The sequence below is a fragment of the Corvus cornix genome, chromosome 2 (genome assembly GCF_000738735.6).
Source record: "Corvus cornix cornix isolate S_Up_H32 chromosome 2, ASM73873v5, whole genome shotgun sequence".
Classification (NCBI taxonomy): Eukaryota; Metazoa; Chordata; class Aves; order Passeriformes; family Corvidae; genus Corvus; species Corvus cornix.
In genome coordinates, this window is record NC_046333.1 from 2,490,640 (window position 1) to 2,511,276 (window position 20,637).

At 50.0% G+C, this 20,637-nt stretch overlaps 2 protein-coding genes and 1 long non-coding RNA gene across 3 annotated transcripts in view; 2 read left to right on the forward strand and 1 right to left on the reverse strand.

The window, feature by feature from the left end:
- The window catches only part of HHATL (hedgehog acyltransferase like), a 15,527-nt gene extending 10,400 nt beyond the window's left edge, over positions 1-5,127 (forward strand). Inside the window, exons 10-12 of the mRNA XM_039550118.1 lie at positions 409-610; positions 2,578-2,719; positions 3,954-5,127. Coding sequence (XP_039406052.1) covers positions 409-610; positions 2,578-2,719; positions 3,954-4,078 — 469 coding nt within the window. The 3' untranslated portion in view covers positions 4,079-5,127. The remainder of the gene's footprint in view (positions 1-408; positions 611-2,577; positions 2,720-3,953) is intronic.
- Positions 1-9,039, reverse strand: part of LOC109144013 — a 12,428-nt gene extending 3,389 nt beyond the window's left edge. The window contains exon 1 of the long non-coding RNA XR_002044487.2: positions 8,924-9,039. This is a non-coding gene — a long non-coding RNA (uncharacterized LOC109144013). The remainder of the gene's footprint in view (positions 1-8,923) is intronic.
- On the forward strand, positions 9,028-20,583 carry KLHL40 (kelch like family member 40). Its single transcript, XM_010394778.4, has 6 exons — positions 9,028-10,513; positions 13,905-14,065; positions 15,458-15,565; positions 16,661-16,846; positions 17,420-17,566; positions 18,360-20,583. Exons 1-6 carry the CDS (start codon positions 9,374-9,376, stop codon positions 18,469-18,471), a joined length of 1,854 nt encoding a protein of 617 aa, XP_010393080.1. The 5' UTR covers positions 9,028-9,373; the 3' UTR covers positions 18,472-20,583.
- Positions 20,584-20,637: the final 54 nt, after the last annotated feature.

A 20,637-nucleotide genomic window follows, 5' to 3' on the forward strand; every position in this document is an offset into this window, starting at 1 on the left:
CCTGTAGCTCCATCTTCATCTCCCTCAGCCCTTCACCTCCCTTCATCCATGAGTTCACCCCAGCAAACCTGTACTGAGGGAGGTGGCTGCTCTGCGATAAGACCCTGAGCACCAGCAAGTCTGAGAGAGCCTGCAGCTCCAGAGACCCCAAGTTCTAGCAAATTTTACCCACCAGAGGGGGAAAGGTGGATATTTTGTTCTCAAGCATTTATAGGTTTGTAGGAACACAAGTCACAAGCGGTGGGGGCACAGCAAAAATCAGTTCATTGCAAGAATGTGTCAGCAGAACATCCTCCCTGTTTTACTGGGGTGTCCTGGACTGACCTGCCCATGAGGAGCTTGGGAAAAGAGACTCCAGAGGGGTGTCCCAGACTACAGGGAGCACCAACCACCTTCCCTGGCCCTTAGATACGTGTATGACCACATTGGAGAGAACCACGACAACATCCTGAAGGAGCTGGTGGCCAGCATCTCCACCTTCGCCATCACCACGCTGTGGCTGGGGCCCTGCGAGGTCGTTTACATCTGGTCTCTCTTCAACTGCTTCGGCCTCAACTTCGAGCTCTGGGTGCAGAAGTTCTTCCAGCTGGGGCCCTTCGCCAGACTGGAGGTGAGGAGCTTGGCTGCAGTGGGGATGGGGAGGGGACAAGGGGGCTGGGGACAAGCTCTGTGCTGAAAAATATCCGTGTCTGGAGGGAGCTCACGCTGGTTTGTAGGAGTCAGATTTTCAGCTGAGGCTGAAGAGCAGAATCCCTGAGGATGCCATGAAGCTCCATGGCCTGGCCTCCTGCGTGGAGGCCTGAAGCTCTTTTCCTGTGGCATTTAAAGTCATGGAATCATTAAGGCTGGAAAAGACCATCAAGCCCAACTGTCAACTCAGCACCACCACCGTGTTCACCACTAAACTGCATCCCTAAGTGCCATAGCCACACGTTTTTTTGAACATTTCCAGGGATGGTGACATCCCTGGACAATCCTTGGGATCAGCTACTGCACTGTGCAAGGGAAGCACGGTCCTGGTGCTCTGTGTCCCTTCATTTTATGCACTTTGTCACCCACCCACGGCACACTCCTGCCCCTGTGATGCTTCACAGGAAATTTAGGTTGGGGAGGAGATCCCAGAGGGGAAAAAAGAGGTCCAAGAGAAGCAGAAATGCATCTCCAATGAGGCATCAAAGTGCCAAAGATGGACACAAAATATGAGGTCTGTCCTTGGAAATATGTTTATGCACATGGGGGTAACCCATGGGAATATTCCATGGGGAATGTCCATATTCTATGATCCTGTGGGGAAGTGTTTATGTATTTCCTTACAGGAATAATTTGTTCTTCTTGTTCTACAAAGCATCTTGGCATTCTCAATGGTTTTGATCTGATTTCTTTTAAAAGCAAGTGTTTAGATGCTAGAACAAATGATTTTTAAAACACTCCAAAGCTTAGTGCCCTGTCTCTGTTTGGGACCAAGGTGTCTCAGGGACATACTGGAAACAAAACTTAGGGAACTCCATCCTGGAAACAGTTATGTTCCTTATTTCTTTTTCCCAATCTAAAGTCTGGAGCTCCTAAACTGGGTAAATAAAGATCTATTTTTAATAAAAACCATGGAGAGCAATCCTCCTGTTTGCTCTCCTTGTTGAACTCCTAATCAGATTAAGGCTCTCACAGGCAGTGAAATCTCCTTCCCTGCGGCACCACAATTCCCAGCACCAAGTGGCCTGGGGATTCACCGTGCTCTTTGAGGGCTGCTATAAACTCCTTCCCTGCTCCACTCACAGCAGCTGATCCTGAAGATTATGTGCCAGTGACAATTTCACTCTGCTGCTGCCATTAGTTTTGAGCTTTTTTAATTTTTTTAATTCCTAAGAAAATATTTTTACCAAGACCCAGGAGTGATTTGCACGTAGGGCTAACAATAATCCTGGAATACAACAGATTCTTGTTGTAAGGACACTCTTAAGGAGTGGCTTACCCAAGGCAAGAGGTGGAGAAAGCAGGACTCAACCATTTCATTTTAAAGGGGCTCTGAGAGAACTGGAGAGGGACTTGTGACAAGGATGTGGAGGGACAGGACAAGGAGAAATAGATTTAAACTGACAGAAGGCAGGGTTAGATGGGATCTTGGGAAGAAATCCTTCCCTGTGAGGGTGGGGAGGCCCTGGCACAGGGTGCCCAGAGAAGCTGGGGCTGCCCCTGGATCCCTGGAAGTGTCCAAGACCAGGCTGGACATTGGGGCTTGGAGCCACCTGGGCTAGTGGGAGGTGTCCCTGCCCATGGCAGGGGTGGCACTGGATGATCCTTAAGGTCCTTTCCAACCCAAACCACTCCATGTGTCTGTGATTCTACAATTATCATGAAACTATCTAACATCTTGTCCTTACCCATGGGACACAGTCCAGGGACCCTCATTCACCACAGCAGAAGTTTTGCCTTGTTCTTATATTTCTTTGTCCCAGAGGCACTAAAGGCTGCTCTGATTTTTGCCTCTTCTCTGGAATCCCAGCTGGAGTTTCCTGGAGTTGCACTGGTCCCCCCCTTTCCTTACAGACCCTTTTCCCTCTGCTCCTCTCCTCTCCACAGGCCAAAATGTCAGGGGCCATGTCTCGGCGGATCAGGGCAGCTTTTGGGGCTGTGAACTTCTGGGCCATCGTCCTCTACAACATCCTGGCTCTCAACAGCCTGGAGTTTGCACTGCTGGTGACCAAGAGACTCCTCGTGATGGGTAAGGTGCTGCCAGCCTTCCCCACTGAGAGACCCCTGTCTTAATGGGGGGACACTGGTGCAGGAGCTGAGGACTGGGATTTTGAGTCCTTGTGGGTCCGAAGTGTCCTGGCCACTGGCTTGTGGCTGCTCCCAGTGTCCTTAATTCTTATGGGAAAAGTGCAGGCAGTGGTTTCTTAGCCCCCACACTCCTCACTGGGTGTTCTGTGGTACCAGCTGCCTTCCAGGTGTGCTTGTACAGCTCCTGGCACAGCCTGACACTGGTTTAGGCTCCCTGGAGCACTGCAAGGGTCACATTCACCTCACCAAGCAGGCCTGAGACCCTGCCTGTGAAACAGTCCCCTTGCTGGAGAAAGGGATCTACTCATCCTGCCTCATTTCCTCTGCTTTGGCAGACATTCCTGCATCATCCTGAGGGTGACAGGTACAAATCCTCATCCTGCAGTCTGTACATTTCTAATCAGTGGGTTGTGGCACTATTTTGAAGTCTTCTTGAGCTATAAATAACCATCCTCTCTGGGATGGGGCTGGCTTAGGGAATGGATAATGTCACACTCTGGGCTCCGTGTGCCAGGAGTGCCTGCCCGCTGAGCTCGGTGGCTTTTGCTGGTTGCATTATTCATTGCAGAGGTCCTGTTTTAGCAAGAACAAACCCTGGATCCACCTCTCTGCTGTGGATACCGCATTTGTGATTGCAAACACCGTCAGACCCTTCCTAAGTGGAGGGAGAGCTTCGGGCTCTGTCATTGACGTAAGTGACAAAAATATGTATTTTCCTGGGCGGACACTGTGTCCCCACTAAGTCCAGGGCAAGGCTGGGCTTGATCCTCAGCATCAGTGGGGCCCAAAGCTTCCAGAAGGTCACAGTGTTGAGTCACAATGGACATGGGCAGGTTCAATGGGCAGAAAGTCAACCATGATGTCTGAACTTGGGGAGCAGAAGGATTTCTGGGGGTAAGAGGGGCTCAAAGCCCCTCCAGCATGTCCCCACGTTAGCTGCAATCCATGGTGGGGCTCAGGCACCAAGGTGAGCTTCATCTAAAATCAGATTCTGAGGATTTCCCTTTTCTCTCAGTGAAGCTGCAGGGCTGGATCTAGGATGAAAAACGTCATTGGCCATCGTGAGCTTGTGGGACCTCCCAAACCCACCTGAGAGGCAGCTGTGCTGGTGAAGGATTGGCATTGTTAGGCAAGCTAACAGGCCCTGGATGACTGTGTCTCCCTCCCTGCTCCAGGTTTCCCTGTCAGCACCTTGTCCATCTGGTTCATCACGTACTGCGGAGTGCAGCTGATCAAGGAGCGCGAGCGCATCCTGGCCATCGAGGAGGAGGAGAAGGGTGACAAGGCAAAGGTGGAGTAGGGAAGGCACCAGCAGGCTTGTCCTGAAGCCTTGTCCCCTTCCCAGCCACTGCTGCCAGGCCAGCCACTGGCCAGGGCTCTCCAAGCCCTCCTGGCAATCGGACTGCTGTAGCTCATCCACGTAGAAGTCACCTGGGAGGCACAGGTCACCCCCTTGCTGCAGGAAAGATTTTCCATCAGGCACAGTGGGCATTTCACAGGCTCCCCAGGCATGGCAGGATGCTGAGGCAGCTCCCAGGACATTTCTTTCATGCCAGAGCCATGCCCATGAATTTTCTGACCCTCTGACATTGTGCAGGCCCAGAGATTTCACCCCACAGCACTTGGTCCACCAGCACTAGACTCTTCCACAGCCCATGATGCCCAGAGGAGACTCTCTAGGTCCCATGGCTGGAACTTTTAGGGTCCTGCACTGCTGGATCTGAGAATGAAGTGGCCACCACAACCACCCTGCTGTGTCACGTGCCCTGGGACTCAAGACAAACCCCACCTCTATTTCTTTATATGCCGCGGACAAAGGTCTAAGGTCACATTCCTGCCCATGGCTGAGGGACAGAACGTGCTGTAGCCAACCCTTGCTCATCTCCAGCCACCCATCCCTTTCCTCAGCTGCCTTTGGTGTGCCAAGCCCACGGCTGTAGGGCTGAGTGAGCACACAGGTAAATACAACCAAAGGAGAAAAACCCTGAATCAAGGGCAGGACTTGGGGCTGGGTGGTGGAGGGAAAGCCATGGGAGACTCCTTGGAGAAATAGACTTTGGGAGTGTGTGAAACACGGTGCCTTGGGGGAAAGGCGGGTTTGTAACTGAAAAACAGCTCTGGCTCTCTTGCACTTTAGAGTAACTCTCAGTGGCCTTATGTCTGAGTGATGTCGGTGTTTGGTGAGGGCAGGATCCAGACCCCTTTGCAACGAGGGTCGAGACTCTTGGTGCATCCCTGTGGATGAAACGGGATGGGTTCCTAGCCAGCTTTCAGCTCTGCCAAAGTAATTCGTGAAGTCCTTGATAAATGTCACTTATTTATGTAGCCAATAAATGTTGGATAACTCTGGCACCTGCTGCTCATCCCTGCTACGCTGCTGTGCTGCAGGTGACACCCCCGGCAACGCCCGGCCACCGGAGCTGAGAGGACAAGGATCTGTTTGCAGGTCCTCACCTGCCCCCCAAAAACAGTGACACAAGGTATTTCTGACTTCAGCAGAAACCCTCCTTGGTGACATCACCAGACTGAAGGTTGGGCTGCAGCTCGATTCATACTCACCTTTAATTTGACTCTGCTTTTGTATGTATGTTGAGCCTGTGGCCAGCAAACTGTCACCCATATGGGTTTGGGGTTAGAAGCCGGGTTTGTTTTATTTCTGGCAGCCTGACCAACAATGCTGGGAGTCAGGGGCAGGTGTTGTGCCTTGGTGGGATCTCGTCACATCCCCTAAACCTCTCCAGATGCCAGGCACAACCCTTTTTGACACATCTATTGCTGCTGGACTTTTTGTAGGTGTTTCTTGGCACCTCCATTATTCCAAGTTTACTTTTTCCATCCAAACAGCTCTGCCACCATGTGCTTCCTGCAGGGCTAAATTCATCTCTTCCCCTCCCTGGGGGTGTCCTTGCACAGGTGGAACCACCCTGAGGTGCCAAAACCAAGGGCTCTGCGGTGGCTCAGCTCAGCTCTGCGGCTGCCTGGGAGGACAGAGTCACCTCCCAGTGTCGAAGTGGGTGACTCACATGCAAAGCCCAGTGACTCTGCACTGCCCTCCTGACTTGGATGCTCCAGGAGAGAAAATAGCCCATTCACTAAGGGTCTATATTTACCCAGCAGCTGCATCTGCTGAAGCTGCCAGAAGGAGATAATCTTAGAGACCAGCCCAGCGAGTGATTTGTCAGAGACACTTTGTGGGAGAATTTGGGCTTTGTCCTCCTTTTCCAGGAGTTGTCCCTTCAGTTTTCACTGCTCTGACAAGCCTAGGAGGTCTGGTGGGGCAGGAGCACCCTGGTGCTATCTCAACCAGCTCAGCCTTGCACAGAACACCCTCAGCGTCCCTGAATGCCTCTGTAGGATGGGATTTATCCACTGCTCATCTCTCTGGAGAAGAGCATCTCATCTGCTCTGGTTGTTGCCTGCCCCTTCATAAAATTCAACCAAGAAGCCAAGAAAAGCAATTATTTATTGCAATTAAATTCCCAGTTAATAGCCCTGCACTGGGCACTTTCTTGTTCAGGCTGACATGGCTAAAATTCGTGCATTCATCCTTTTTGTTAGAACATTTTGTAGGGGAGGGAGTGATCCTGCAACACTGCATCCCTCTAGGATGTATCCATGTATCCTCACTGTCGTGGTTTAATCCCACACAGTTTCTCACTCACTCACTCCTCCTCGCCCTGCCATAAAGAGGAGAATCAGAAAGAAGAGGTGAACAGGTAAATCTGTTGAGATAAGAACAGTTTAACGTTTGAAATCAAACATAGTGATGATGACGATAATAATAATGATAAGGAGAGGAGAAAGAGTGACAGAACCCAAGAGAAAAAAGTGATGTACAACACAATTGCTCATCACCCACTGACTGGCACCCAGCCTGTCCCCAGACAGCAAGTTGGCTCCCTCCTGGGTCATTTCCACAGTTTATATACTGGGAATGATGTTCTGTGGAAGGGAATACCCCTCTGACCAGATCAGGTCAGCTCTCCTGGCCACGCTGCTTCCCAGCTTTTGGTGCAGCTCCTCACTGGCAGAGCGTGAGACATGGAAAATCCTTGACTCAGGGTGAGAATGACTCAGTAAGAGCCAAAACATGGGTGAGTTATCAACATTATCCCCGTCCTGACTCAGGAAAAACACAGCACTGAAGGAGGAAAATTAGCTCTGTTCCAGACAAAACCAGGACATTCACCCTCTCCCATGTCCTGGGGGGACTATTGCCCACTTGGGAACAGACTTAATGACTGGTGGAGTCCACTGGTCATTGGAAATCCCTGGCTGTGGCCCTGTCAGGTCTGGGGGACAGTGCACCCAGGCTCTTGGAAAACCAGGGCTGCTTCCCCAAGCCTTGGAGCTGCTCCAGCTGCTGAGCAAAGCCACTGATGCCCATGGAGTCCCCAGAGCAGGTTTGGGACCAGCACAGTGCCCTTTCCCTGGGTGAAACACAAACCTGGGAGACGCCAGAGACCCACCAGGTCCCAGAGCTCCTCTGGGAAGGGCTGTAGCTGCATTTTAGCAGCGGCATCTCGTGGGGTGGGGAATTAGGAAGCCAAACTCAGATGGCAGCACAACGAAAAGGAAAACAACTCAGGGCTCAAGGGCGATTAAAGGCAGAGGGCGGGGGGAAATCCTGGCTGGTGGCACAACAACACAGGATTAAAGTTGGGATGGTACAGAGCTAATGCAGAGGGAGCAGAGAGAGGAGGAGGGGGGTGTCCAGCCCCAGATGTCAGGGAGCAAAGATTCCTGAAGTTCGACCCAGTTCAAAGATCAGCACTCAGCGTTTGATCCCATCACAGATGAGTAGCACAGAAGAGCTTATGATGTGAGCTCTGAAAACAGCTTGAGATTATTTCCCTGCTATATTGGTACTTCCCAGATGCTGCTGGAACCACACCAGTACAGAAGGGCTTCATACCAGTATAGCTCCCTCCCTCTTCCCACTTCTGAAACAACCACCATGGCAATTTTTATAAATACATCCGTGCCAGGGTAAGGGGTTATGTGGCTTTAAATGCACCAAGAATGGTGGCTAATATTTTTTCATAGACTTAATTAAATCGTTAATTAAATCTGTGCCATCACTGAGTGTCAGACAGCCCAGAGGGTCCACAGTAAGAGATAAAACAGACTCATGCACAAGTTTTACTCTAGGTATAAATAATTATAGCTACTCTGCTCGCCCGTGTCTGTCAAAACTAATTTGCTTCTTTGTGAGCTCCGTGGGAATAGCTGGACCTGGACTGGCCATTTCAGGACCCATGGGACTTCCTAGACATCCATGGGCAGGCAAGCAGGACACAAGAGCCACTGGAGAACTCAGCCACTATGGAGCATTGGCTCCAGGCCAGGCAGGTTGTCCTGCTGTGTCTCTAGACTTCGTCATGGGGGTGATGAACCAGAAGATCGGAGCAGAACACCCTCAATTTACTAGAAGGTACTTGTGTTTAGATGTCTTAATCTGTGAGCTGAAGCCCACCATTGCATTTCCTTTGCTTCTGTTCTGCCTCGGACACTCTCTCTGTCACCAGGATCTGGAAAAGATGGATTTGTTGGTGCCAAGGTGCCCAGAGACTGTGCCACTGGGACCCATTTGCAGGTATGATGGAGTCACAGAATCAGTGAGGCTGGAAAAGAGCCTTGGGATTGACTCCAGCCTATGATTGAACCAGACCATGGCACTGAGTGCCATGTCCAGTCTTTCCTTAAACACCTCCAGGGACGGTGACTCCACCACCTATTGCAGGGAAAAAGAGCCATCCCTCTCCCACAGTCCTCAAATCTCCTGCTTTAGAGAATTTTAAAATAACTTCCAGCACAGGTCTCATATCCCATACAGGGCTGTAATTAAACAGCTCTACCTCCATTTGCCACCCCCTTCCAGACCCCTGAAAAGTGACTCTAGAGGAGAATAAAGGACAAACCTGTGCAGCAAAGCAGCCCTGTGTGGGAGCTGGCTGGAGTTTGGGATGCCACAAAGCCCACATAAGACCCTCCCTTAGCGCATCTTTCCAGCTTTGACTTCACAGGCTATTTTTAGCACAGCTAAAGGTCCAGCTCTTTCGGAGCAGCCCATTTAGCATCATCAGGAGGAAGTCCCAGCCTTGCCACCCATGACCCAAAAGGCAGATTGGGCTGTTAGACTCACCCAGAGGCCGCTTCCCAAGCCCACGGGTCGCATGCGTCCCCTGTGGTGTCACGGCGGTGAAACCTCCTGCTCCCCCCGTGGTGACTCATGAGCTGACAGACCCTTCCTGAATTACTGAGGCTGGAATTACAGCTGCTCCCCCGGCCCCCTCCCTTCCTCCTTGTCCAATGTGTCATATTAAAGGGTGATCGGCTTACACATGCTGCAGTATGGATTCCTTAAGCTCTGCAGCGCTGTGTCTATATATAAAGCCCCGAGCTGGAAACTGAAGTACACAGACAGCTGGGAGCGTAGCGAGCGTTTCACATTCCCAGTGTGCCGGCGGTCTGGGAGCCCGCGAGGCTGTGAGCCCTGCTTTGAGCAAGTTTCCTCACTCAGTTATAGATATAGCCACCAATATTTAGCCATAAAAGAAGGATTGCGGAAAACAACGAGCGGCTACTCGTCACCATGGGTTTGCCTCTTGATCAAGTGGAAGAGTTGCGTCTCTACCAGCAAACTCTTCTCCAAGATGGACTCAAAGACATGTTGGACCACAATAAGTTTCTGGATTGTGTCTTAAAAGTCAAAGGGAAGGAGTTTCCCTGCCATCGGCTGGTGCTGGCAGCCTGCAGCCCGTATTTCCGGGCGATGTTCCTTTCAGACATGGAAGAGAGCAAGAAGAGGGAAGTCAGCTTGGAAGATGTTGATCCAGACGTCATGGGCAAGATCCTCCATTACATCTACACCTCTGAGCTCGAGATCACCGAGCAGAATGTGCAGGACATCTTCTCCGTGGCCAACATGTTCCAGATCCCCTCCATCTTCACCGTGTGCGTGTCCTTCCTGCAGAAGCGGCTCTGCCTCAGCAACTGCCTGGCCATCTTCCGGCTGGGATTGATGCTGGATTGCGCCCGGCTGGCCGTGGCCGCCCGGGATTTCATCTGTGACCGCTTCGCGCTGGTCTCGCGGGACGAGGAGTTCTACCAGCTCTCCCCCGATGAGCTGATTGCCATCATCTCCAGCGACTCCCTCAACATCGAGAAGGAGGAGAGTGTCTTTGAGGTGGTGATGAAGTGGGTGGGGACCAAGGACCGTGAGAGCCGACAGAAGGCCTTGCCCGTCATCTTTGAAAGCATCCGCTTCCGCCTCATGCCCAACAACTACATCACGGACCACGTGGAGAAGCACACCATGGTCAAGTCCAGCCCGGAGCTGCTCAAGAAGCTGCAGATGGTGAAGGATGCCCAGAAAGGCAAATTCACGGTGGTGAAGAAGAGGAAAGTGAAGAAGAACAGTGAGAATCAAGCAAAGGAGAATGTTGTCAATGGAGCAGTAGATGAAGATACAGAGGAGGAGGCTCTCCCTGGGATCTTGAATGACACGATGCGCTTTGGGATGTTCCTCCAGGACCTTATTTTCATGGTGAGCGACAGTGGGGCAGTGGCCTATGACCCCAATGCCAATGAGTGCTATTTTGCCTCCCTGTCTACTCAAATCCCGAAGAACCACATCAGTCTGGTGACCAAAGAGAATCAGATCTTCATTGTTGGAGGTGTATACTACAATGAAGACAACAAAGAGGATCCCATGAGCTCCTACTTCCTACAGGTACTACCTTTATCTTTTGTTTCTTTTACCACTTGGGAGCATCACGAGGCTTTAGCTTCCATGTGAAGCCAGTAATATTTTTTGTCACATGATGTTAAAAGGAAAGTTGTAAATGAAGGAGAAGCATCTGAGTTGCTTTACTAGAGGTTCTTCTCCCTTTATTTTTAAGGCAGATGCCACTGAGGGGTGGTTCTGGTCGTTGAAGAAGAAGAAGGTTTGAAGGAGTAAGAAATAGGAATGAGCCTTCCTGATCCAAATTCTGAATGGAGGATTGTTTAGAACAGTGAATTTGGCCCAGCCCTGGCTGCCATAGTGCTCACAAACTGGGAGGTTTGTGGCATCAGACCCGGGTTCTGCTTTGCATCTCCTGTGTTCCCTGGTTACGAACCCCAGCAAAACCCAAGGGTGAAGCTGCCAGGTGCCAAAAAAGGAGCAGCAGCGGCAGCAGCTGCAGCCACAGAGCGAACACCCCAAGGACACAGGGCATGTCCTGCCTCCCAACATGTGTCCCATTCCTAGGGCTGTTCCTGCCCCTGGAGATGGGTTTGTTCCAGCTCAGAGTCTGTGCCTCAGCCATTTCCATCCTGTGAGGGAGAAACCACCATGTGGTGTCTTTGGGGATAATCCTCAGGGAAAGTGGCTGTTCTAGCTCAGCAGTGACCGAACTGTGGCTGGATTGAGCTGCACAGGCAATCTGAGCCCCAGCTTGGGCTGTAGCCCAGATGTCTTTCCCTGTAGACAGCTAAGGCAAGGCGCCTACCCTTCCTGCTGACCCCGAGGAATCCAGTAAATCCTCTGTTCTTCCTCCCATACCCAGAAATACTTTTTTTGTTTTTCTCCATGGCTCAAGTCTTCTGGGAAGAAACAATAACGTGTCCCAGGCTCACATCTTCTGGGGAAAACAATAACATCTCCAGGCAGAAAGGATAAAATGGGGGTGGTTGTCAAGTTGAGACACAGAGCCCTGATGCCTCCCTTGACTCATTGCCCTCATCAGTAGGGCTGCATACCATGCAGGGACCATGCTTGTCCTCACCTGGAAAGGGGCAGGAGGTTGTGCAGGCCAGGTGAAGTCCAGGGAATGAGAAGCCAGGAGGAAGAGTCCTCAGCCCATCAGTTACCTGTGCAGAGCAGGCAGATTCATTCAGCCCAAACCTGTGGCTAAAGATCAATCTTCCCAGCAGAGGTGGAGCAGGGTCCAGACAGGTCACAGAACATCCATAGAATCATAGAATGGCCTAGGTTGGGAGGGACCTTGAAGATCATCTAGTTCCAAACCCCTGCCATGAGCAGGGATACCTTCCACTACACCAAGTTGCTCAGAGCTCCATCCAGCCTGGCCTTGGACACTTCCAGGGGTGGGGCAACACTGGAAACATTCCTTGGAAACATTTAGTATTTGACTGCAGAAAGCCCTCCAATCTTCTTTAACTCCAACTCTGTGCCCCTTTGAACATGGGGGTTGGATGAAAGACCTTTGGAGATCCTTCCCCCCAAAGCACTCTGTGGTTCTAAACTGCAAACAGCAAGATTTCTCTATTCAGCTCCCAGTTTGCCACTGACTCAGTGGTAAATGCCTTGAGCATCGTGAGGTCATTTTTAGCTCTCCCCCACAAGAAGGGGACAGTGATCCTTCCACGCCTCACTGTGTCACTTGTGCTTGTGAGAAGCAGACAAGTCCTGGGGCTGGAGAGTGCTATCAGTTTGCAAATGTTTAATTTATTACATCAGTGTCATTTTGTAGCTCATGGTTGTTGTACGAGCAAGAGAAGTTTTGAGCCCTTTTTTTCAGCTGAAATGACATAGTTAGATGCGCACCTTGATGACAAGCTCTTGAACGACTGTGCTGCAGCTCCCTACACCTTCTGACTGTTTCTATCCTCCCAAATTTCACATTCTCCCTGCTGAAGTCAGGACCGCTAGGTCAGGGATAATTTAGATTTAAGAACAGGCACCAAAATATAAAAATGCTGATAAATCCCAGAGGCCTTGCAGATTTTGGCAGGAGCAAAATGATTCCATTGACATTTCAGATGGAAAAAGGGTATCCTTTCTTTGTCACTTGAAAGATTTATGACTCGAAAACAATGCTGAATCCATCAAGAAGCAGGAACTATCCTGATGACTGAACTGCTCAGGGTCGCACTATAAATAACACATATGTGGACCACAGCTTACAAAGAGACAAAAACCACAGGCACCCAGCTGAGGCTGTCTTTGGAGCCAACCCATGAGGCTGGAGCTCCTTGGCCTGAGCCCACGGCAAACAGTGCTCCCAGGCAATGCTGCGTCACAGCTTCACCCTGCAGTCCCACTAAATTGGCTGCAAGACATCCCTCCCTCCTCTATCAAGCTACATTAATTTTTTTTGCCCCAGTTCCCATTAAGCCACAGTTCTCAGAGTCCTCAGTCTCAGATTTTTTCTTTTTTCTGGTGGGAGATGAGGCAATGCCTTGATCTACGGATGTCCAAGGATTCGGTGGTCTGATCCAGCAGCTTGCTCATCTGTCAGATGGGTCTGGCACACTTTATCTGTGTAGCCAACATTGCTGGCACCACCCTGTTACCTGGCAGAGAGGGAGAATATCAGGATGAAGCACTGTAAGGTGTTCTACATATGAAAAGGTTCAGGAAAATTTCCAAGACTGAAATGCTTCCCTCCTCCAGTCCCAGGAAAAATCCATTGTAAGTCCATCATGGAAGTCTGTCACCCAAAGATGACCAAGCTTGTTCATAGTTCCAATTTTTGAAGGGAGACTCAAGAGAAAGCTTATCCCCCTCTACAGCTCCCTAAAAGGAGGCTGTAGCCAGGTGGGGGTTGGCCTCTTCTCCCAGGCAACCAGTGACAAGACAAGAGGACAAGGCCTCCAGCTGCACAAAGGGAAATTCAGGTTGGACATCATGGAGAATTTTTTCACTGGAAAGGTGTTCAGGCATTGAGATGGGCTGTCCAGGGAACTGGTGGAGTCACCATCCCTGGAGGTGCTCAAAAAATGACCAGAGGAGGCACTTAACACCATGATTTAGTTGACAAGGTGGTGATTAGTCAAAGGCTGGACCCAATGATCTCAGAGAGATTTTCCAGCTTTAATGTGATTCTATAAAGTCCAGGCTTTGATGAATAGAGCATATCATGTTGCTGCAGACCCATCTCTGCTCATATGCCTTGTCATAAAATGTTTATCATACAATATGTGGCTTGGGTTTGCCCTCAGATCTCCCATCCTGCTCCAGGTGACAAAGGCACAGCCACAGGAATATTGCACAGAGTGCTGCTGGGGTGACCAAGCTGCACATGGGGACAGACTTCGCCCTTGTCCTCTGGACCCTGACTTTTGCTAACCAAATGGGCGTGGTGAGCACACACTAATGACCATATGTTCCCTTCCAGTACGACCATCTGGACGCAGACTGGCTGGGGATGCCCCCGCTGCCCTCCCCTCGCTGCCTCTTCGGCCTGGGAGAGGCAGAAAATTCAATTTTTGTGGTTGGAGGGAAGGAACTGAAGGAGGGAGAGAAGACCTTGGATTCGGTCCTGTGCTACGACCGGCTGTGAGTGCTCAGTGCGAGTGTGGGGCAGGAGGGGGTTAGAGGAGAGGGTGGAGCAGCTGCCATGCAAAGCGATTCCAGCTCTCCAGGGGTCAAAAGGTTTGGGAGAAGGGCTTGAACTCTGTATCTGGATGCTGGGACTGTCTCGAGCTGTGCCCTGGGGCTCTGAGCTGCCTCACTTCAGCTGCTCTGTTTACTGAGCCTCCTGGAGATGGAAGCCTTTGTGGGAATATTTTGTTATCTGGGACTAATATCAGTAGATGTTCATGTGAGACATGTACAGAGGAGTTTTTCCTTCTGCTAAACCTTCTGCTCTTGCCCATTGATTAAAGGTTCAGTGACATTCACTGTAGTCTCACCAAAAGAGGTTTGAACAGAAAAGCTTGTTTTTAAAATTTTCAGATGTGTCACAGAATGGCTCATCCTGATTGATATCAGGCTCAATATCTGATTATTTTTGGACAATGGGCTCTGACCCATGCTAGCTCATGAGCTTTATTAAAAGGCACCATCCTGTTCTGCTCTCAGGAGACAGAAACTTCCAAAGCCTGCTGCTCTGTGCCCCAAAGAGACAGAGCAGCAGGCATCAACAAGCCTTTGCTTGGTCTATATTTAGCTGTGTGTGCTTCCAAGTCTGTTTTATAGGCAGAGATTTGAAACCAGTTCCATTCCCACAGAACAGGGCATTTATCTGCCCCTGCAGACTATGGGAAAGAATTTGTCTGCCCCCGCTAAGTGCTCATGGGGCGGTTTGAGTGTCAATTTGCAGCTGGTAGAGATGTGATCAGCATCACTTTATCTCTGGTTTTATTTGGTTGATATTATTCCAGCATTATTCTGATGGACAGTGGCTGAACATGAGCCAGCTGTGTGCCCAGGTGGCCAAGAAGGCCTGGATGTATCAGCAGGACAGTGGCCAGCAGGACCAGGGAAATCTTTCTTCCTTTGTGCTGGGCACTGGTGAGGCTGCACCTCAAATCCTGTGCCCAGTTTTGGGGCTCTCATGACAAGAAGGACATTGAGGGGCTGGAGGGATCCCAGAGAAGGGAACAGAGCTGGGGAAGGGTCTGGAGCACCAGGAGCAGCTGAAGGAGCTGGGAGGGGGTCTCAGCTTGGAGAAAAGGAGGTTCAAGGGGAAATTATTGCTCCCTCCCTACACCTACCTGAAGACCTCAAGAAAATAATAGCTATTAGCATAAATATTCTGCTTATTTTATTGTCACCTTTTTTTTAGGATCACAAAATTTATTGGATGAGCCTGTCTCATTGCAGACCTTGTGTTTTTGAGATTGAGTCCAACCCCGTGCTCCCCTCTAGGTCTGGGAAATGCCATCTCCTCTAACTGTCACTCAGCAAGCTACAAATCCTTTTGCTTCCCATCTTTCTCTGAGCCAGGTCCTTCAAGTGGGGCGAGGCCGATCCCCTTCCCTACGCAGTCTATGGCCATGCAGTGGTATCACACAAGGATCTTGTCTATGTCATCGGGGGCAAAGGAAGTGACAAGTAAGTCAAAAAGCAAGAGAAAATCCCCAAACCAGTGGGAGTGCAGGCTTGGTACCTCCTCAACATGGTTTAAGGAGGGTTGGATGGGCTGGGAGATGTGGGTCTTTCCTTCCCAGCTCACCTTTGTGCCTGCAGCCCTTTCCAAAACCTTAGGAGGCCAACAGGGACATCAGGAAGGTGGCAGTGTCCTTACAGGAGAAAGAACGTATTGCCCCATCCCTGGTGGCATGCTGGAAGGGGCTTTAAGGAAAACTGGTCTAGTGGAAGGTGGCCCTGCCCATGGGGATTGGAATGAGATGGTCTTTGAAGATCCTTCCAAAACAAACCATTCTGTGTTCCCGTTTGCTCACAAAAAAGTAAATGTCACACAGATTGGGAGAGGCACTGAATAGCAAGAAGCCCCTTCACTTTTAGGGTCTCCTGTCTTGGACTTGTGGAGCAGAGTGGTCACAACAGCCAAATCCAGACGTGTACTTGCAACAGGAGGGAAAAACCTCATTCCCCCTGCCCCCATCCTGCCCTCCTGCAGGAGACATGCTCAGCAGGAAAAGCCTCTCAGGAGCGTCACAGTGGCTGCCTTGCAGGGCACAAATGTGAGTGTTTGCAGAGCAAACATTCCACAATCCAGCAAAGATTGGTCCTGCTTGGGAAGGGTTATGGTCTGAAAGGTGTGAACGTGCATATCTTCACACCTCACGCTGCCGACCTGGGGACAGGGACGTCACTGAGGATATTTTGCAGCGTCGCAGTGGATCAGGAGCACTAAAACAATGGATGTGAGAGCTCCTGAGAGGCTGCTGGTTACATGGACCCATATCTAGGTGCGTGAGCACAAAGCTGAGCTTTCAGGGCTCCTATCCACAGTGGGCACAGCAGGAGGGATGTGTTACACACACAAGTGGTGACTCCAGGCATGGACATCATTGGGTGCACACCCAACAAAGGTTGTGTTCCTCCACTCATGCCGATGTGGAGGAGCAAAATCCTCCCTAGACACCCCCCCTTCTCCCCAGAAGACACCCCCAAACCCCTGCAGTGCAAAACCACCCCTTGGCAGGTGACCGAGGCTCCTTTTTCCCTCTCATTTTTCTCCAGGAAGTGCCTGAAGAAGATGTATGTCTACAACCCAGCCAAGTTTGAGTGGAAGGAGATGGCTCCCATGAAAACCGCCCGCTCCTTGTTCGGAGCCACCGTGCACAAGGACAAAATCTACGTGGCAGCCGGTGTGACCGACTCCGGTTTGACCAACTCGGTGGAGGTCTATGACATTGCCACCAACAAGTACGTCCTGAGTTGTGGTTACACAAGTAGTAGCTGCAGGTGTACAGTCAGCAATTTCCAGCCGTTCTGGAGTTTGTTTGTGACTCCTGATGTCAGTTCCTCCAGTTTATATGGCCATGGCAGGGGAGTTGGAACTGGATAATCTTTAAGGCCCCTTCCAACTCAAGCCATTCTAGGATTCTATGGTTCCTCAGAGAGCTGGGCATCACCAATGTCACTGTGGTTGGGCTGTGGATCACCTCAGGCTCGTCCTCAAAGTAGTTGAACCCACTGGTGCTGTCCTTGGGTTCCCTGAGAGCTTCACCCAACACAATAAATGCTCTGATTTTGGGTGGCTCTTGCAGCTGCAGTCCCAGCACTGGGACATACTGGTCCACATGCTCAAAACAAACTTAAACAATGATGATGGAAACAGCTGTCCCTAAAAACAGCCAGCGAATGGTCCCATCCCACCTAGACTTGCACTACTGAATCTGTCACTAGTGAGCTCAGTAGCTGAATCCTCATTTGAGGCCATCCTCACTGTGGGGGTGGCCAGGGTGCTCTAACTTGTCCCCTCTCTCAATGTGGCAGGTGGGACACCTTCACTGAGTTCCCTCAGGAGCGCAGCTCCGTCAGCCTGGTCAGCCTGTCCGGGGTGCTCTACCTGCTCGGGGGGTTCGCCACAGTGGAGACAGAGTCGGGAGAGCTGGTGCCAACAGAGCTGAACGATGTTTGGAGGTGATGATCTTCCCCAGGGCTGTCCAAGGGAGCGTGGGAGGGATGTCAGTGATGAAATGGATAATTTCTCTCTTTTTTGATGCCGTCAGTGTGAGACGGATTTTGTCACCCCAGCACGAGGCTGCAGGCTCAGCGCAGGGTCACCTGGTGGGAAGTCTGCCCAGTGCTCTGCTGGAGAGCACATTAGTGCTTCAGTGATCTCTCCCAGCCTCAAACAGCAGCAGACCAGGGAAAACCTGCTCCTTTGGCTTTGTTGTGTGTTGACATTTTGCCTGGAGCTGGTTCCAGCCTCCCCTTTGGTGTGGAGCAGCATCTGTACAATGCTTCCTCCCCCTGGGAACAGCCACTGCTCGGGCTGGGAGGCAGATAGGCCTGGATGGGAAGCAGAGAGTCTGGGCTGGGAAGCAGAAAGACTTACATGTGAGAGGAGTGGGCTGAAAGCACTTTGTGACAGCTGCTAAAGCAGTGTTGGCTGCTCCTGTCCCTCACATCAGTGCTCTGGCACCCTCAGCAGGATCCTGCTGTCCTTTACTGTGGATGTTCCACCTTGGTGCCATCAACCCCTTTCCTAGAGGAAAAATATCCCCTCCCCTGCAAGACCACATGCTGATATCCACGTTCCCCCAAACCAGAGCACACCAGGGCCGAAAGTCCCTGTGCAGCTCCCACAGATTCTTGTGCCCAAATACCTCCTGTGGGACATCACACCCGGGCTCCCACCACTATGGAGAGCAGCTGGAGGGAGGGAGAGGAGTCTTTTCCTCAGTGTAACTGCCTGTCTGCCTCTCCCCAGGTATGATGAGGAGCAGAAGAAGTGGGAAGGGGTCCTCCGGGAAATCCAGTACGCCTCCGGTGCCACGTTCCTTCCCGTGCGCCTCAATGTTCTGCGCCTAACGAAGATGTAGTGATTGGTCTTCTTTTCATGGGGGTCTGGGGCAAGGAGGGATGGGGGGAGATGGGGAGATGCTTATGAGAGATGTGGCATCTGGATACTGTGCAGGACATTGCATCTGTGATTGGCAGTTTTTTGTAGAAGTGGGAAAGAGGAGAGTGTGTCTGGAAAACCTCTGGGAACTTGAAGGTGCTCACAAGACAATTGGAGAGGGGATCTGGAGCCTGCAAGGAGCTGGGGAAGACTGAGAAGCACAGAAAAATTAGTTATTCCAGTCCCAGGAGACAGGACAAATAGATCATACATTTTTTCACTTCTTTCTCCATGTTTTTCACCATCTTTTCAACTGCAGTTGGACCTCCCCAGTAAAGAGTGGAAGCAGAAAGTGGGGCCTAGGTTGACATTCCCCAGGGAAAGGGGTCTACAAAGTATTTCCCCACCTAAGGTGTCTGTGAGCATGGTGTTCCTTGGAGAGGAGAAGGAAGGGTCAAAGTCAAGTGGTACAGGAGAGACCTGTTGGAATTTGGAGTTCCTGGGTGAAGTTAAAAGAAAAGATCATGTGAGCAACAGAAGGCTTTGGAAATTGAAATGGAAAGCAAATAATCTTAGTTCTTTGCCTCCACCTTGACTTTGGAGTGATGAGAGGCCGGGAGCTGAGCCTCAACGGGGGAGGAGTCATGCAAGTTGTAGGGTAGGGAAGGGGGAGAGCTGGACAGGGGAGGCCATGTGTGCTCATCTCCAGCTTTTTGGGCCCCTCATCTTCAATCACAGATCACAATGTCCTCACCTATGGATGGAAAAACCTGTTTTTTAGGGAAAGGTTTTATATTTTTGCTGTTTCTCTTATTTTTAATGTTCAGACTTTTTTTTTTTTTAAGAGTATTTTACTTTGCTAAGGAGATCTCAGATGTGTTTGGCTCAAAGAGAGCTTCTGACTGAGGAAAAATGCATATTTATTTTAAAGTTGTCAATAATGAAGTTTTGATAGAACTCTACTGGCAGCAGGACAAAGATCTGTTAGAGCAGAAATCTCCTGATGCCCACACCATCTGACCAGTGGTTTGTTTAAAAATAAATGTTACTATTCCAAAGGAAATCCCCTGTGTTTGCACGTTTATAGAGCTGAAACTGATCCTTCACAGCAACCAAAGACAAGGACCAAGCACAAGTTATGATGGACACGCAGAGCAAAACAGCCCCATGGAGAGCCTCAGCATTTATTCTGTTTTTCTCCCATTTGAGTGCTGACATTTTAGGATTCATATCCTTACAGCTCTTCCCCATGGATACCACAACTAAGAGTTTACCCAGGACTAGAAGAAAGCTGGATGCCTACAGTGACAGGACGAGAGGAAACAGCCTCAAGTTGTGCCAGGGGAGATTTAGATTGGATATTAAGATGCATTCTTTCACAGAAAGGGTTGTAAAGCACTGGAAGAGGCAGTGGAGTTCCAGGGATGGAGTCACCATCACTGGAAGTGTTCAAAAAACATGTGGATGTGGCACTTAGGGACATGGTTTAGTGGTGAACATGGTGCTGGTGCTGGGTTGGTGGTTGGACTTGCTGAGATTAAAGGTCTTTTCCAACGTTAACAATTCTCTGATTCTATGATGTCATAGTACCACTAACAGGGGTGATAATCAATGATACTTTTTAGAAAGAACAAATGCAAACATTGCAAAATTATTGCCTCACAGTGGTATGAAAATTCTGGTATCATAAATCATACCTGGCTGATTCATCTAGATCAAAATGCAGTTGTGGAGGAACTAAAACACGTTTGGAAGGAAAAAAGAATTCAGGGCGAGTAAAAGAACCAGTCCTGGTTTCATTTGAAGGATTTAAAAAGTTACAGGATAAACTCCTTAGAGGACAATCACATCAGAACAGTAATGAAATATTTTCAGAAAAGAAATCCAAGGTGACTGGCTGTCACAAAGTAGCTTGAAAAAAAAAAGGAATAAAAATCTTTGAAACAATCAAATGTGTGAAAAATGCAGTGAAAAGAAATAAACACCTTCTGCCCAGCTCTGCAGAAATTCATGTAGACAATTCCCAAGCTAATTAAAGATGAATCTTCCAAATAGCTTCTGGCAGAAAAGAAAAAAAGAAAAATTAAGAAAATTTAAAAAAAAAAATCCCTGCATAGAATTACTATTTTTAAAAGTCATTTATTGC

What these genes read in the sequence shown, in the direction of transcription:
- KLHL40 (XM_010394778.4), top strand. Translation starts at nt 9,374, where the DNA reads ATGGGTTTGCCTCTTGATCAAGTGGAAGAGTTGCGTCTCTACCAGCAA. An exon ending in TGAGCTCCTACTTCCTACAG is followed by an intron (nt 10,514 to 13,904) that starts GTACTACCTTTA and finishes GTTCCCTTCCAG; the next exon opens with TACGACCATCTGGACGCAGA. An exon ending in TATGACATTGCCACCAACAA is followed by an intron (nt 16,847 to 17,419) that starts GTACGTCCTGAG and finishes TCAATGTGGCAG; the next exon opens with GTGGGACACCTTCACTGAGT.